The sequence below is a fragment of the Anser brachyrhynchus genome (assembly GCF_964034855.1).
Source record: "Anser brachyrhynchus genome assembly, chromosome: 3".
NCBI classification, from domain to species: Eukaryota; Metazoa; Chordata; class Aves; order Anseriformes; family Anatidae; genus Anser; species Anser brachyrhynchus.
This window is the reverse complement of record NC_137696.1, coordinates 95,536,823-95,556,037: the sequence shown is the minus strand read 5'-3', so window position 1 is coordinate 95,556,037 and position 19,215 is coordinate 95,536,823. Positions and strand designations below refer to the sequence as shown.

Sequence of the window (19,215 nt, the reverse complement as noted above, 5' to 3'; positions counted from 1 at the left end):
TTCAATATTGTGTTTCGAGGAATCAAATGTCTCAAATCTATGATCTGCCTTTTTTTTAGGCAAGTCCTAAATATAAACTGCACTGTGACAGTTGGTTATGTAAATTACAATCATCATTAAAGATCTGAATAATCAACCCATAGAGGTCACTGCAAGCACAGAAAACACCCTGCTTCCAAGTTAAGTCTTGTAAACCTGCTTCAGCATACCTTACTCATATGGGGTATGACCACAGCTCACCAAATAACAGGACCAATCCATGTTCCCTCCAAGGCAATAAAGGAAGAAAGACTCAAACCTCAAAAATTATCTACAATCCAAGTGAAATAAGGCTACCACATACCAGTACACCAAACACTGGTTCTACCTAAAAACGCTATTACTGCAGTTATCTTAATTCATTTTTTAAAACCAACATTTCAGGCTTCTGACGCTAAGCTTAGAGACCTTTTGGAATTTGAGCTGCTGGCGTTCAGTTACCAAATACATAGCTAAGTATCTATCTTGAATTTGTTTTTAAACTATTTTCTTTTTGAAAACTAAGTATAGTATGCTTTTATAGGATAAAACTGTTTCTGGTAATTTCTCTTAATTCTTCCTACTAATATCCAGAGCTTTTCTGATCTACTACAGGTACAAAGCAGAGGACCTTTCTCAGTGGCCACTGACAATCACCTAATCACCAGCTGAACTACTTTTGTTGAACTGTCTTATTTAACTGGATTGCTTGATGCTGTTGAATTGCTGCATAGCTTGCCCAGCCTTTACAAAGGTTGAAAAAAGCCACTGGTACCACAAGCATCTGAGCAGCACACAGTAAGACAGCTAAGCAAAGTTTTCAACTCAGTAAAAGAAACAATTCCAAAAACTATTTCCACGTATTGCTATTAACACCATCACATTCAGCTTTTAAAGGACGGTCACAAGAGTTTGGTAAGTTAGTTGCCAAAAATATAATATGAAGATTTTTTTTTCCGAAAGTCATCTGTTCCAAGCTTCCAGACTGTAAGTGGTGCCTCTCAACTCATGCTATGAATTAGCAGGCTTAAGCTACTACAATAAAGCTGAAGACAGAGGTACTTCCATAAATGAAACATTTTATGGAAGTTATAACAGTTCATTACCATGACCATATAAATACTTAAGTCAACTTTGTGCACCAAATAAATGCAGCTGATTTAAGTGTTTTTATATAGATCCAACTTTTACAGTAAAGAAAGTCCAAAACATGACCATAATAGTTCCACAAACCCACCATTCAGAGTAATATATTGCAAGATATAAAGAGTTCATGAAAGAGTTCATGTGCATACAAAAAAACAAGTGTGAGACATCAAATCAGGGTAGGTTCATTCAGTACGAATTCAGTAAGAAACAGGTATTGCTACTAACAGTTCTATTCAAATTCAAACTCGTTTCCTTTTCTACATCCAATGGCTCACATGAAAACCATACAAGAAGTTTAAGATAATGTTGGCATTCCAGAATACTTAAATCAAATTTAGATCCAAGTCTATGCAGCTCTAAATAGAATATTGTATAAAACTCCTGATATTAAGCTCCTGACATCCTAAGTTTCATAACTTTGAAGTTAACATCTATAGGCTTCTCTTCTTTGCCAATGTAAGCAAAGCAAATTCCTATCCGGATTAGCCTTACCAGAAGGTTAAATAACTATGCTTTCCTTGAAGTCACAGTTAATCCAATCAAAGTTCTCAATAATGTTCCCATTGTATTATTGTAGCCAGGAATTTATCAGATTAAAAAAAAAAAGAAAATCATACTGGCTTAGTGTCATGCCAGCAGGAGAACAATATAGAAGAGTTTAACCTTGCTTTTGTGCAACCCAAAGTAGCAAAGCTTTGAATCTTCTGGAAAAATGGAGTAAAGCTGGGCATCATGAAGGATAAAACCTTTTAAAGATCCCACTAAGCCCTCTTATACCAAGCTGACTCTCGACTAATTTGAGAGAAAGTATTGCCCGTCTCGTTTTGTATACACTTCTATCAACTGGCAAACCAAAAGGCTTTAATTCATTGAAACCTTAACTGGTAGCAGTGGAATTGTTCTTCAGGAACTGCCTGAGCAGCTACGATCAACTCAAAAGTCAGCCAAATATTAAAAATGCCACTTAACTTCCTGAAGAGGGAGCAAGATGTAGCTCTTGGTCTTTATTAAGAAAAGCCGAGCCACATCTGGCCAAATATATATTCATATTCAAATCAGCAAGATACAGTAAGAGCTATTTTTGGATAATACTGCTATACTAACCTACTAATACTAACAAGAAATACCTACCTAGCTGGTCCTACGCTATCTATAGAAGGGTGGGGAAAGACTGACTGCAATGGGTTAGTCTCATTCCAGGTTTAATCAACTAATGCCTTTCACACACAGCTCCATCAGCAGAAGTCTTGCACATTCCAAAGAAGAGGGTGCTGGCTACTGAACTGGGGAAAGAATCTAATGAGCAAAAGCTTGCAGAAATAGATATCCATTTTCTGCAATTATCAATACAAATTTGAGAAAAAAAAGCCTGAAACAGTGAGTACAGAATTGCCAATGGTGGCAATAGGAGGAGATATTTAGAGAAGTCATGCAGGCCTGGTCACTTTCTGCAATTTCATTCTTTATGGCTCCCTAAACAGCCATAACTGGAGTTAGCCAGAACTAGTCCTTTTCAGGCAGGCAAATGACTTTAAAGACAAGCTAGCAGCAAGACTGATGCTGTTATGGTACTGACAAGCAACTACACTTATACTTGGAGAAGTAGCAAGTACAACCAGATATCGAAAATTGTCATCTGCTCTTAGAAATGAGTATACGTAAAAATACAAACAGAATGGTTTGGGTTGGAAAGGACCTTAAAGACCATTTAATTCTACCCCCTGCCATGGGCAGGGACACCTCCCACCAGACCAGGTTTCTCAAAGCCCCATCCAGCCTGGCCTTGAACACCTCCAGGGATGGGGCATCCACAGCTTCTCTGGTCATTTCTTTTATTTCTGTGGAAGAGTTTTCACTTTTCTCCCTCAAAGAGATATGGTTAGTTTAGATTTTTCTTTACAGCAGTTTTCTTGGTCTTTAGATAAATTAAATCCATAGAGAGAAACTCAGCATGTGAAGTATACCCTTACATGCAGGAGTTGCTTCTAGATGCAAGTCTCCTCCAGTCCACACTGCACATGCAAAAAATATTCCTGACTCATTTAAAAGCTGTACTACAGGGCTAGATCCTGTTTCCAAGTTAAAGATGAAATAGCTTAAATATGTACTGTATAAGTATAGATAAAAATATTACTTTGATATAACTATTTCTAGACAAACACTTGAGAGGCTTACAATGAAGCATATCAGCATCATACACGAATAACAAAAAAAACAGAATCGTATTTACTTGATCGTATCCGACTGGCAGATGCTGAAAGGCCTTCTTCAGCGAGCATCAAGTGGCAAGCTGTATCTGATCCAAGGAGGGGTCCCACTTCCCTCTCTCCTCCATCCACCTGTCACGCTAACACTTCTTTGCACCACCTCCAGTGTGGTGGACCCTGTGCTGGGTCATCTTCACTCATCACACTGGCAGACGAGACAAATCTAGCAGTGCCCTCACAGCAAAAGAAGGCCAACAGCAGCTTGGGCTGCCTCATGAAATGTGTCACCACCAGGAGAAGGAAGGTAGTTGTTCCCCTTGAATCAGCGTGGCCCTACCAGCACTGCAGATCTGGAGAGCTGCATCCAATTTGGGCTCCCAGCGTTAAGAGACACACATAAAGCAGAGAGCCTGACACAGAGCACCTGTGCGAGCTGCAACTGTTTAGCCTGGAGCAAAGAAGGCTTTGGATGGAATCTTATCAATGTGGATAAATACCTGATTATGTGCTACACAGGTAAAGGCTGAAAGGAAGATGAGCGCAAACTGAAATATAGAAATGTTCATTTAAGCAAGAATAATTAGTCTACCTGTGGCCAGATACTGACACAGACTACTCAAAGATGTAGTATAGCCTCCAGCCTTGGAGATACTCAGCATCCAGCTGGAGACTGGTGTGAACGAACTGCTGTGAGCAGCTGCCTCTTTCCAACCTCGGCACTTGTGTAAGTCAAAGTGAATTTCTACTAATGCCTAAGTCTGAGATAGCACAGCACAAGCACCCACCAACTCCCAAGTTACCCTCCCTGTTGCAACAGCTCTGCAATTTGCCCAGAACGGATTTAAGTGGTTGAAAAGCCACGTTACCATGGTAACTTTACACGGCCATACCACTGAAAAGTGAATTTAAAAGCAGTTTTGTCTTTGTGTTTCCCACACACAATCATTTTAATTAAGACCTTTTCATTCACTCATCAGGTAAAGTCTTAAAGCTTCCTATGAGGAACACCTGAGAGGCACACAAAGAAGAAAGCTTCCTGATTTCCTCTTTCTCCTAAAAGAAAACTTGCTATACAGCTAATAACAGAAAGAAAGACCGTTTTACTCTATATCACACAGAAAATTTTAAAAGATTTGGCAGAGTTCCTATCAACACAAGGGAGGAGACTGATCTGAGCTGTGAATTTTGTTGTTCCCAATTGTCAAGAGGAACACCTTTCATCAGCTCAAAAGCGTTACAGGCAAGCATCTAATTGCCTGTTGTTCTTTCCACTAAAAGGGCTGTTTGCTCCCTGGAAAGTTAACCTTCAAAGTCAGAAGTCTTGCAGCAGCAAGCAGTCAGCCAAGTGATAAATATTTCCTTACCACTGGCTCCCTTGCCTGTGACCTTGTGGCATAACTGACTGAGTTTTCCTTATTTCACTTCCATGCACTTCAGTTATAACTCGGTGATTGCTCGTTGCACTTGTTCACAGGTTCAACTGCCATTTCAAAGCATTTTTTCTGGGTTGTATCAGAAGCTTGAAGCAATACCACTGCAAGAGGGCTTCACCGTATAGCCAGCATAATGATGATTACTGTCACAGAACAAGTCTAAGCAATCTTCAGCAAGAATTCTGTGGTAAGGTTATTTTAAAGGAGTTTCTCAGGACAATTCTCATACGAAATCAAAATGAGCAGTTTTTTCCATTTTGTACCACATCAATACAAAGACACTTTAACTATGAGACTCAGACTTGGCAGTAATCTTCAAGTAAATTATTGCCACGGTCCCTTCATTGTGTTTTGACTCGTTTTTTTTCTAGAAGTACGTGAGGACAATTAGGAAGAGTAGTAGACAACAAGGAACAGCAAAAAGCACTAGGTAGAAGGAACTAATATACCTTAAAGGTTTGGGAAGATTTCATGCAGGGTATCTGAGATCAATACTGTTCCCGAAATCCCTTAGAGACTACAGAAGGCTCAAGAACCTTATATGATCAAAAATCTCTTCCATCATGCAAGCCATCTGCTCTTCCAGATGGCATTATATACTGATGCATTGCAGAAATGCTTAAAACAGTGCTTTGTTATATACTCCCTCACTTCCACTGCAAATCTGAGTTATGAGCGACTTTTGAAGACCTACAGACAACTGTTTCTTCCCCAGTATATTTCTCACATCTAACAAAAGGCTTGGTAAAACAATTTTTAAAGCAGGGACGGCCAGCTTGTTTTCCTCACTGAGAGTTAACAAATACAACCCAGTAGTGAATTTCAGGTGTTCATCATACAACACTTGTTTGAAGCAGGACAGTTAAGAGTACTTTAGCAAAGTGCCAATACTATAACAGACCTCCAATTTATATTCTAGCACACTGTAGTATGGTTCTCAAAAGCCATACTTATTAGGAGGGCAGTGGTTTTTTTGGTCAGTGTCACTCCATTTGTCATATACAGTATTTGTCATGTACAGCTGTGCAAGCTTTGCACAGTATTTGGCATGTTTTCATATTCTGACCATAGGAGAAGACATGTAGCTGCATTCATTCCACCTACCACTTCCTAGAAGCCCAAGTCCTTGGGTCAAAGACCCAGTACCAAATACTTGCAAGCTGAGTATTTAACTGAGAATTAGTTAACACACTGAGCTGCTAGGGCTTCAAAGCAATCAGTAAAACGTTTTCCTATGCTAAGCACTTACATTAAGTCCCACTTTGAAATATTGGCATTTCAAGCTTCATTCTGAGTTGCCTTATTTTGCTTTCTACCAGTACACGGCAATTCCACTTTTCTATCAATAGTCAAGCCAAGCGATCTACCAGCTGGGTATGAAACAAGACCGCTTGTGGAGCCTACCCATTTTTTTTCCCCCTCTTTTTCTTTTTTAAGTTTAGTGACAGCTTTCTCAGTAAATTGCAACACAGGCAGTAAAATAATCCTTACTATTCTACAGCAGTTAAACCAAAGCCTCCAAGTGACTTGTACTAAAGGGCAGTGACCTAAACTTATTAACTTACCATACTGTGAATTGCAAGTACAATATAGTTACAGGAGAGATTGAGACCTATACAGCTATTAGTGCACTTTCTGGAAAGAGAGTACTGGTATGCACATGCCTAATACTAGTACTAGGTACAAAAAGCGACTTCACTCTGGTCACCCCATTTATTTTAAAACATGGCAAGACCACATACTGTTAGAAGATAGGAATAGAAGAAAACTGAATAGCATTACAAGACTAGAAGAGTTGTTTAATTTATTCATTCTCAGCTTTCATTTCATCGTGCTGTGCAACAGCAGCAGGGAAACTAGACCTAAACAGACAGGAGAACTATCAAGTTGCATTTTTGTACAGGAATGATGCTCTTTTCTGAAAAATGTTACCTATTGCTGTTCACTTCAGTGTAGTTCTAGTTATAAAAAAATGCATCAATTCCTCAAACTAGAAGATACAAAAGAAAAATATTTTGAAGCATCTTAAAAATCTCTACCACCATCTGGAGGATATACTATGAAATAAAACATTAGTCCTACAAAACTTCAAGCAGACCTGCCCAGGTAAACCAAAATCAAAAACTTTGAAGTTCTTCAGGTTTAGGCTTGAAATCTATCCCAAAAGTTAGCTGAGGATTTAATACGAGATATCTTGCTTTTAAAAGAGACCTTTATCTTTGCTATTTAGACTAATCCCAAATATAAAAGAAAACAAACCCTATGAAAATTATAATCTCACATCTGAACTACAAGTAAACATGGGGTAACTCTACATCTACTTAATCGGGTACTGCACTGCAGTTTAAAAAGGATTCTCTCCCAAAACTTATGAACTAGGAAGAGTTTGGCAATGCCTTAAGAACTTCCTATATCTTAACGTGGATAACAGCAAAACATACTAGAACTGGTAGTCACTATTCATCTACTAAAACTAAATTCGGAAGATATTAAACTAGGTTTTGATTGTTAACAGCATTTCACATACAAGGCAGAAACAGCTAAGTTCTCCTCACAGAAGTAATGAAAATGAACTTCTTTACTTAAGTAGATTTAGTTAGCGTATACACCAGTCTGTAAAATAAAGGTCTTTAAACAAAAAAAAGTTTAAAAAGCAACTGTAAAGACATCTTCTAGTGCAAAGCCTACCTCTCTACAAGTCTCTGCTGCAGAAGCAACATAGAGTAGTGGTGTATAGTACTAGCTGAAATCCTAGCAGACAGATAATTGCAAGGTTTTCCAGACTATAAAAATCAAATTCTATGTCTATTAAAAAAAATAAAAAAAAGCTGATTTTAATTAAAACTCAAATATGTGAACTTTTATAGAGTTCATATTTTAACATTTTTCATCCAAAGCGCAGTTGGATGCAGTCTCAAGTTATTAAGTAACAAAAGCAACCCATTCAACTTATATCCAAAAATAAACAGTCTGAATCAATTATACACTTGATCTCATTTCAGAAAAAGCATTTGTGGTCTGAAAACATTTTCCAGTCTTCCAGACCAAGTTCAGTGATTAGTTAGCCCAAACTATTGTATGGCAATTCATCCATTGGTTAGATAAATCTATACAGATGGTACAGAGAAGAGCCTGAAGACCATTCACACACATCATTAGTGAACAATGTAACAAAGAGTAGAAAGCACACATGATGTAATTCTACTATCCTATAGTACAGAATTTTTGTGGAAGATAAATTTGTAGTTACACAGCTCATTTTTAAAACCACACGTTCCTTACCAGTTCTGGTTTTAGGCTTCACTCAGCATGAAATTATACATTCTGGTTTGTGAGACTGTCTGTCAGACAATATATATTCTGCAATCTCACAAGCGTTCACTATTTGGAATTGATTCTTTCCTGATTTTTATTTATATATATATATATAATTTTATTTTTTTTTTAATTTTTATTTTCAAAAGAACTAACCTACCATATTCTGAGTCCTAGGAAACATGACCAAAAGCAGGTAACTACTCTGCCTTTGAATTTCTATCATTGACAAAGGCAGTCATTTTACTCAAATTGTCATGAGCATCCCTTCTCTGTAAGGGTCTTTTAAATATCTTCACTAGCAGCAGAATCTTTTCATAAGGACATACTGAAAAATTGTTCATGGAACTTTCATGTAGTTTTAGATCAGTTATTTGATTAATTTTATTAATCTAATTTCAGTTAATTTTTTGCTTCAGTGTTGCTTAGAATTACCATCCTTGAATCAGCCCCTTTATGCTCATTTACAGTAGCTCTTAGTTTCAAATACAGAATCATTTACGTTGGAAGAGACCTCTAAGAGCGGAGTCCAAACATTACCCTAGCACTGCCAAGTCTACCACTAAACCATGACCCTAAGCACTACACCTACACATCTTTCAAATACCTTCAGGGGTGGTGACTCAACTACTTGCCTTGGCAGCCTGTTCAAGTGCCTCACAACCCTTTCAGTGAAGAATTTTTTTCCTATTATCCAACCTGAACATCCACTGGTGCAACTTGAGGCCATTTCCTCTTGTCCTATTGCATGCTGTTTGGGAGAAGAAACCAACCCACACCTCCCTACAACCTACTCTGAGGCAGGTGTAGAGAGCAACAAGGTCTCCCCTGAGCCTCCTTTTCTCTAGGCTAAATAACCGCAGTTCCCTCAGCAGATCCTCACAAGACATAAATATGGTAGTTGTTGAATCTGAACAAGTGCTATGATCATAAATGCACTGACTGTACACATGGTAGTCAAGTTCCACACTACTGCATATCCTGAGTGCTAAAAAAAAAAAAAAAGATATATCAAAGCCATCAGTTGCCCTAAATGAACCTCTAAATACATACAGGATACATGTTAACAGCAGATTGCATAACAGAAGCCATTAGCCTTTTCCTGGTTTAGACCTGAGTATATTTGCATTTTTAGAGGGGCTCTTGAATGTAAAAACTTCACTGAAGGGCTCTAAGTGCAGGGCTAATGTAACCAAATAGCAATAATCCAGTATGACCCCTGAAAGCTTAATACCTTTAAGTAAAGGTATGAAAGTGATACGTCCTATTAACTGGAGGGAAAAAGTTAAAAATACTTACTATAGTATCCATAAAGTACAGTGTCTTCAATCTGCCTTGAAACATTAGCATCGGCCCAGTCCTAGTAGAACAGAATAAAAGCATTTAGCACCAAATAAAATCAACATTTTATTCAACTGCATTTTTATAGAACTGAAAAACATTCATATATCAGATGCTTAAGGAAAAGCATTAGGCACCCAGTTTGTTGATATTAAGTTGAACTTCTTTGTATAAGTGAATTAGTTCAACTTAAACATTATGATTAAGAAATGCTGCCTTTAATGGGACAGACACTGCAGTAGCATCCCAACTGCCTATACCCACTCATTTTGGCCATTAGCTAAAAATGTAAAGCTCTGGTTTTTTTTGGAATTAATATCCTTAGTTACAATATAATGTATTTTTAATGAATAATTGAAATAAAAAGTGTTAGTGTCTAATTTTTTTTAGCAGCTGAGTATATTTCCTGTTGTTATGCCACTTAAATACCAAGTACAATCTGAATATCCACTTTTATGAAACCAATTTTCATTTAATACATATCAGATAACACAACTACTGAGTCTGAAGCCTAACCTAAACAGTTTTTCAAAGTGTTTTGTTAAAAAAATCCTGGAGATATGATTATTCTCAGTTCTAGCCCTTTTCCTTCTGGACTGTTGGAGTAACACAGTTGACGTTAAGCATATAGGCCAAGTCTTTACAGGGACATAGCTGTTCTCAGAACGAATTTCCCAAAAAATTCCAACATAAGATAGGCTTTGAAGCAGTCTAGTACATCAGAAAAAGATTTTACAGGCAACTTAGCTGCATGAATTGCCCAGCCCAGTAGTCAGATGTGCTGCAGCTTAAACTGTTTTAGAGGCTTGCCTACATTAAGCTGAAAGCCAACTGGGAGGGACGTAATCAAGTCAACGATGTACTCATTTTGAAGTTATTACCTACCTCTCAGTCAGAAAAGCATTACTTTTATATCACGAAGTCTGACAATGGGAATTGCTAAAAATAACAGCCTCAAAACACCACTTGAGGCTGAAAGTGACTTAACTAGATTTCAGCCACAGAAATGGCATCACACGCTGAAGTCTGGGAACACCTTTCTAGAAAGAAAAGCTCTATAGTAGAGAAGCATTTTCTAGATGCAACCTGATAGAGGGGACAGAGTCAAGTTTTGTGAGTAGAATTCACTCTGTTGGGAAGAACAGCTAATTTTGTGCACATAGCCTTTTAAGGTACCAAAGCTATTTTTCAAGCATATAGGTCTAGATATTAATAGTATACAAAAAACCCATGACTTTGAGAAGCTCCGCAGTACTATACTTCACTTCCTGTTCCTATTCTTTAATGTGTGATTATTTCAGTGTTGCTAAATAGAATACAAGCATATAATGATACCTATGTAATACTGATAGAGATGAGGATATAAGTAAAAATACAAAATGGCTACTTCTACAGAACCTCCTGGCTGTAGAACGCTAGCAACACTGGAAATGAGCAGGCATACAGAAACAAGCAGAGGACCATCTGATACAGAATAGACTTTCAGAAACAACATACTACAGACCAGGAAGACCACTGAGTTGTTTGGGCAGCTACCAAGTACGTTGTGCCAATTCCCACAGCATTCTGAGAATGGGATCTCTTAAGACACCTGACTGCACGCAGTATTTCTATCATAGAATAAACAAGACTAAAATTCAGAGATGCAATAATTAGATATGAGAACAGCAAAGAGTTTATTATGCTATTGTAGGTTATAGATTTGTTTTTCCACTAGTTGACTACCCAGTTTAAACCCTTGTCTTCTTTTTCAGAAGTTCAAACTGAAAAGTAAAGGTTAACATAAGACTTGAATTACATAAACAGTAAGCTTCAGAGACCAGTGCCTTGTATCAATTTGTTCAAAAAATACTGGATTACTTAATATTTCACTCACCAGTGGAGCTTAGACACTAACTTTATGCCAGCCTTGAGTTTTCAGCCTAAGCACAGAAGCTTTTTTACATAACACCAAAGGACAGACTGCTTTCCTCATGAAATTCCTATCTAAAAGTCACATGTTGATCAAGAAGCCAAAATTCATCACAGAAATTAATAAGTGTATCTCAAATTTTACCTCAGAACTGCAGGAAACCCATCCATGCATTTTAAAAATCAGATCCCAGATGTAGCAGCACTGATATCCATTATTCAGCAAGGGCAAAAGCTAACAATTTTCAGAATCCAGTTACACAGCACTCCTGGGGAATTGTTCCGAAAACTGAAGCAAAGATGCTGCTACAGCTACATTGGTAATTGCACCCAGCTATTCCTTCTCCTATTGGAACTATAGGATTAAGGAAGCTTAACATGACTGTAACATGATTGTTGGCAGCCCAAATCAGGCACTGGATCCAGAGGTGCAAGCCTGTCTGTACAGATGAAACGTTCCAGAACTGCTCCAGCCTTGTGGGATCCACCCTACTCCTAGTCGAGGGCAAAAAGATTGCTGTCCAAAAGCAAAGTTTTTAGAAAGCTAACTAGTTGTGTTGGTATGCCTCCAAAATAAATCAGTGGAAAAAGAAGAGATCCAGCACTATCAAAGCTCCTTACAATTTCTGTGTAGAGGATTTTTCAAATTGGTAAACTCAAGCCCTTTCAGTTGCTGTAAGAAAGCACACACTAATACTTCCATATTTCATATGTGTTGTAAGAATGCTGCTTAAGACTGCACGAGATAAGTCAGACACTTGCTTTATCAGTTCTCTCAGAATTGCCTCAGTTCCCATGGAATGTGGACTTGATGACAGACCATACCCATTTCAGATGATAGCCATTTTTCTGTGATCTCAGGAAATCAGCACCATCTTCCTTCAAATTAACGTATTAAGATTCCCAATAGGCCACTTCACACTGAGCATTTAAACTTACATCATTATCCAACTGGAATTTAAGGAGAAAAGCATACACACATTTTGTCATCAGCAAAAAGAAAGCGTGAAACTACTTGAACAGACGGGCTAGAAACAACACTGCCTAAAGTTAAGTGCCTGTCACATACACAGGAAGCCCAGACTTTGAAAACTGTCAGGCCAAAACCCTAACAGTGTTTCAACAGAAAAATTTCTAGGCATCTGTATGACTGTGAAAGAATTTGACAGTAACTAAGTTCAGAATATTAAAGTGTTTAATTTGCCTAGTGTTAAAAATAAGGCAATGTGTTGCTTTAATTATGCCTCAGGGAAAAAAGTGCTAACTGAACAGGTGGCACTTTCCAGTAGGTCTCAGAAAAAGGTTTCTCCCACAGTCAGAGAGATTTAAAACACACACCAAGCAAGAATAAGCAAGAAAAAAAAAACAACCAACTGTTGGTCTCACTGTTGCTTAAGCGGCACAGCCACTTACAGGAAGAAGTAGCAAGTAATTGATAGAACTTAACTACCAAAAAAAAAGTTCTTTCTCCAACTCCAGAAGAGTATTAGCAGGATTTATAACAGAATAAAGATGTAGAACTTAAAAACATCATAAATACATTTAATTTTGTTGCTTGAATTAAGCAGCATACAAGACCACAGTAATAGGAAGTGTATATTACAGCTTATTAAAATATTGAGATGTTATCTTACATTAACATATGTAAAGATACAAAGACCTATTTCACCACAGCACATATGTACCTGAAGTTAAACTTTGCATTACTCTGCACAAGAAAAATCCGTAATGCAAGCCAACTTAAGAGCAGAGCATACTTACTGTGCAAACTTCCATTCAGCCACTCTCTACTTAGTTTTACACGAATTGAGGTAAAAATTCCTGTTCTTACCAGCAAGTTATCTGTATGCACACCTCATCAGCAGTAACCAGTTCCTCTGAGATGTTTCAAAAGCTAGTGACAGCAGCACTGTCTTGTCAAGAGACACGCTGCTGCCTTTTGAGTGTAAAAGCTCAGACGTTGTCAGCAGCAGTGCTGGTATTTCTCAAATTGATAGGCATATAAAAGTTTACTGAACAAGCACGTACAGGACTCAGCTGAGAACTCGCCTGGAGAGCCTCTAGATCTAGCCTGTTTTCTTCTCCATCCATTACGACCCAAACTTACAGGATACACAGCAAATACCTTAGAAGCACAACAGATTAAGAAGGTGAGATTTCACTACTGCCTTCAATAACAGTTTAAGATGTGAAAGTGAGACCACAAATTCTCTTAAAATCTGCTGAATTCACACATTCTGCACTGTTCTGCTGCACTTCGTTCTGTTCCATGCAGTTTAGCAAGAATGCATCACACCACCTTTACAATGCCTGTAACAATGCACTGTATTGACAGATAAAGGATTCAAATTGCAAGGACACACATTGAGTATGATGGTCTATGCTATGCTATTACTCTTAAATACTCCTTAACACAAACCATGTTGAAGAATTCAGGGAATTTAAATACAGTTACAAGTGTTAGATGCCAACACATCCGTAAAATGTTGTAATGTATACATGAATATAAAAAAGGTAGTTTAAGACAGATCCGGTTTACCTAAACGATAAAACCAAAGAAAAGCTCCCTCAAGTGCCTTTTTTTTTTTTTACAGTTATATTCATAGAAAATTAGTTATGAAGAAAATTCTCTTCTCCTGGTAGCATGAATCAGAGGCATCTTCGTTCTACCCTCAGCAGCTGTGTCCAGTTAGCAACTTATGATAATGAATAGCACTGTTGTACTGAAATACAATATTTCAGTTGTTTTTGGACTCTATGATCTCTGTAGGTCCCTTAGGTCCCTTCCAACTGAACTATTCTATTCGATCAATTCCTTTGCACACAGAATAACGACAAGTCCATGCACCACTGCTCCTTTCCTAAAGGACTACATGACCTTTACAAAACCTTTGTAAGTGCAAAACCTTTACATACCGAAATTGCTCGATTTTGCTTGCATTATCACTGACAAGTCTTATGAAATACAGCAAGACATATGGTGAGACAACCAACAGGTACCAAATGCCACAAGTCATTTGTTTCTAGTAAAGAATAAGTTGTCATCACTGAAAGATGTATAAACAGTATGTTAAGCTCCACGATGCCACCAAAACTAACAAAACGTCAAGATTAACCAGGGTCGACCATGTTATAGTATATGGCCCTTGTCAAGGAAGACACCTCGAACCACATGATAGAAAGTGTCTACAGAACACTGTTTTAAGAAAATTCATCTGAAAAACAGCATCATTTTAGCAGTCTTCAGATAATCTGTCTAATACAGGTGATTACTACTACTACCAGAACAATTAAATTGATCCTCCTAGCCAGGACACATACCTTCACTAGTCAGTGAACACATACTATTCACAGAAACTTTCAACCACCAGACTAACCTTGGCTTCTGTTTAGTCTCTGCTATTAGCACAACACACTTGTCCTGGTATTGGCTGGGATAAAGTTAGATTTCTTCATAACAAGCTCGTATGGCGCTATGTTTTGGATTCGTGATGAAAATAGTGGTGATAACACAACGATGTTTTAGATGCTACTGAGCAGTGCTTACACAGAGCCAAGGACTTCTCTCCTTGTCATGCCGCGCTGCCAGCAAGCAGGCTGGGGATGCAGAAGAACCTATAAGCGGACACAGCCAGGACAGCTGCAACAAACGGACCAAAGGGATGTCCCATACCATATGGTTATCATGCTTGGCAATAAAATTGTTCAGAGTGATGATGTTTGTCTTCCCAATAAACCATTAAGCCCTGCTTTCCTGGAACTGACTGAGCGCCTGCCTGCTGAGGGGAAGTAGTGAAGGGATTCCTTGGTTTCTTTTGCTTACACTTACAGCTTTTGCTTTACCTAGTAAACTGCCTTTATCTCAGCCCATGAGTTCTCACAGTTTTACCCTTCTGATTCTCTCCCAGACACCACCTTGGGAGAGTGAGCAGGCAGCTGTGTGGGACTTCACTGCCTACCAGGGTTAAATCACAACAACACTTCTAGTTAGCTTCAATGTGTTCACAGAAAAAAATCTCAGAAAGCTCTACCTATTGACAGGACAGTCAGATGGATTAAAAACTGACCTGAGAGTCCATATGTAGTACCCCTTAAGTTGAAACTCAACTCAGAAGTTGAATATTCTTGACTTTCATCTCTTTAGCGCTGACACTGTGAATCACAGTTGAGAGGCAGAGAAAAAAAAGATCATGTACATCTAAAATTGTGTACCTAGGAGCTGGATAACTGCCACTACTCTTTTGGCAAAAGTTCTGAAATCATCCAGTTGAAGGATTTTTTGATGAACTAATAATTGATCTACAGAGAATATGGTCCACATCTGCTACCTAGATCTGTCTCCAAAAGTTTACTAAGGAAAAGTAATATATCAAATGCTTAAGTCACTTTGGCCATTGAAAATAAAGGATTCTGGCCGGAGTCATAGCCCAGCATCAGATGTGGAAGTGCTGGGCTTGAAGGAATGGTCTAAAGTAAGGACACTCAACTCCCAGAAATACTCAGAACCCAATCCAGCCTCTCCTACTTGTGAAGCTGTAGCAGAAAAGCAGTACACAGTACCCAGCACAGCATTAAGAGCCTTAATTAATCATGAAGATCAACATGTCAACATACTGACAACTTCCTAGCTTCAAATTGAAATCAAAGAATCAAAGCCTATTGCTTACATTTAAGTCTGTATGTTCTGACTGCAGATTCACTGAACTTTATCAGGAAGGCCAGGGTCATATTTTTATTTCACAATTTCAACACTTGTGTTGCATTGAATCAGAAGACCTCAAGTTATTGCTGCAAAGCTAGAAACTCACTGAGTTAAACATTAGGAGAGAAGGAAGAATTCTTCTGCAGGCCAGTATGGAACAACATACCACCACCAGCATCTACAAACATTAGGAACTAAACAGGACCAAGAAGTGTCAGAAACACAAGTAAAAGTACTTGGAGGAAATAAAACCTTTACCACCAGCATAGATGCTTGCTGCTATCAGGCACAATTTTAAATAGAATCTACCCACCCTTCCATTTACCCCATCATATCACAGCACATGGTCACTAACACAGATCTAAACCTAGAAAAAAAAACAACAGTATTTTAAATATGGTGCTATTCTTTCTATTAATCACATTTCTTCAATTGAAATTGTATTGATTGCATGACTACATTTGGCCTCTTTCCTTTACAAGTTTGCTTCTCAAATCAGGAAAAGAGTACATTCACCAACTAGGTCTCCAGCTAGATCCTCCTTTGCAACAGGAAATTCTACTTAGTCCCTTGCAGATGCACTTTTTCATCTGGAATTATTTTCTCATAGCTATTTCTCTACCTTATCAGCCTCAGTATACTTCTTAATACTCAGTACTATTCTCAGTGCATAGTACGCTAATATCCTAGTAGTCATCTCACTGAAAACTTGTTACACAGCAATCCCCTACAGTTACTGTGCAATAGGTCCTCATACCTGTTTACAGGTGTTGTAATACCTAGCAAGAATAGATATTACTATATTCCCCTCCCACATCCATCCACACCCCTTAAGGGGAGTTTCAGCTTTCCCTGGTAAAGCTGCATTAAGCTGCTTCACAAGCAGCTAACCTCACATTCTACACCATAGATAAAGACCTACATAGAGTCACTACGCCATGTTTCAGTACCAGAATAAATGAATGCTTGAAAAACAACAATTGAAATAAATCTTAAACGGCAAATGAGCAGTATGTTTCTAAGTAGTAGGGCAACAAGTTCCTTTCTACAATGCCCCATGACAATGTACTAAAGGGCAGTATTTACAAGATGTATTTATAACCCAAGGATAGCATGCACACTCCTTTTAAGACAATAAAAGGAATAAGCGTTTGGAAACAAGTAGAATTTGGAAAGTCTTACAGGAAAAAATATAAAGTAATAGAACTGAAAATTGAAATCCAGTTCAAGTAATGAACAGAGCACAGTATTGTATTTGCAGTCCTAGTACACAGCTTTCCAGGAACTGGAGCAACAGTATTGGTGCTAGCAAAAGTTTTAAATACTTTGACAAACCAAGTAAAGGAAAGAACATCCTCTCTCAACACAAGAGAGCTGCCTCTTTCAAAGAGAAAATTAACATTTTTAAAAGTACATACCTTAAATGTACCATTTTGATTTTTCATATACGAAACCAAGAAGATGTCTACTGGTAGCAGTGCTGATGAGATAAGTGCAACTGCCAATGCAAAGATAGCTGTTATGGTAGAAATTACTTCACTTTCTCGTCGACTTTGATACTTGCGTACATAAAACCAGCAGAAAATCAGAATAGCCTGTAAAACAGTGAAAGATAATTATGATGAACGCAACAAGGACATCCGAAAGCATCTACTAAAGTTAGGCCCTGTCTCAGGCCACTTTGTACGTGATCATCAGCATTATATTCTTCTAGACATTAGCTCTTTTTGCCTTCACTATCAGCAGTTTGCTGCCACAAGCAGAACAGCAGTCACAGCCGAAGACCCACCAAGTAGCACCGAGCACACAGACAGGTAGACGAGGCGGCCACGCACCCTCACCCAGACCCTGCCTGGCGTCCCAACACCACGGGACCAGCTCCACCAGGGGCACACGGGCAGCCAGGCGACGAGCTACCGGGGAAAACCACGGGGAGCCCCACGGTTTTTACACGAGGGGTCTAAAAGGAGAGAGATAAGGCAAAGGGGGGGCTGCCCGTCCCCAAAGGGAAGGGGGAGAGGGAACAGCGGGGCAGGAAGGGAAAACGAAGGAAGAAGCTGACCCGCTGTAGGGCCTGACAGGGGCAGCTGCGGGCTCTGAGCAGCCCCCAGCCGAGGAACAACCATGGCGGGAGAACACGAAAGCCCAGAGCGCCTCCTCTTACCAGCAACGCGAGGCCGAAGAGGCACCATCCCGTCAGCAGCTCAGAAGCGGCCGCCGCCATCTTCGCTCCGTCACCGCTGCCGCCCGCCCCTGCGAGGCGGGGCCATTACGGAGGCGGAGGCGTGTCGCCGTTAGACGTAGAGCTTAGGGATATGGTTTAGTGGAGTACTTAGTGTTAGGTCGGAGGTTGGACTCGATGATCTTGAGGTCTCTTCCAACCTAGAGAAATCTGTGAATCTGTGAATCTGTGTCACCATGGGCGCCATGGGCACGGGGGGCTGCCCGTCCCGGCCGAGGGGGAGTTTCCCCGCCGACCGGGCTGGATGTGTGGGTGCCCGCAGGCGCCTCGGCGGCGGCTGCTGCCTCTCGCCTGGGTCGTGTCCTCCTTCATGGTGGGCAGGCTGAGGCAGAGCAGCCTGAGGGGATTCCTGTTTAAAAGACAGCAAGCAAAGAAACAAACAAACAAAAAAAAAAAAAAGCGGGGGGGAGGTTTTGGGAAAAGATACACTAAAAGGTATCAAGTATTTTCTTTTTATTATTTTTTTTTCCTCAGTAAAAACACTTAAAATATTTTCTGTTACTATATACAAAATCAGAGAAAGGCTGGGGTTGGCAGTGCCCTCTGGAGGCCATCTGCTCCAACCCCTGCTCCAGCAGGGCCACCCACAGCAGGCTGCGCAGGACCATGTCCAGGTGGCTTTTGAAAATCTCCAAGGAGGAAGACCCCACAGCCTCTCTGGACAATCTGTGCCAGTGCTCCATCACTTGCACAGCACAGAAGTGCTGCCTGGAGTTTGCACAGAACCTTCTGTGCTCCAGTTTGTTCCCACTGCCTCTTGTCTTGGCACTGGGCACCACTGAAAAGAGCCTGGCTCTTTCCTCTGTTCTCCCTCCCTTCAGCTACCTTATACACACCGCCAATAACCTTCCTGAGCCTCCTCTTCTCCAGGCTGAAACATCACAGTCTCTTTCAGTC

At 39.5% G+C, this 19,215-nt stretch overlaps 1 protein-coding gene across 1 annotated transcript in view; it reads right to left on the bottom strand.

The window, feature by feature from the left end:
• The window catches only part of LMBRD1 (LMBR1 domain containing 1), a 76,490-nt gene extending 58,119 nt beyond the window's left edge, over positions 1-18,371 (bottom strand). Inside the window, exons 1-3 of the mRNA XM_080587325.1 lie at positions 18,241-18,371; positions 17,495-17,671; positions 9,422-9,482 (exon numbers count right to left, since the gene is read on the bottom strand). Coding sequence (XP_080443451.1) covers positions 9,422-9,482; positions 17,495-17,671; positions 18,241-18,300 — 298 coding nt within the window. The 5' untranslated portion in view covers positions 18,301-18,371. The remainder of the gene's footprint in view (positions 1-9,421; positions 9,483-17,494; positions 17,672-18,240) is intronic.
• Positions 18,372-19,215: the final 844 nt, after the last annotated feature.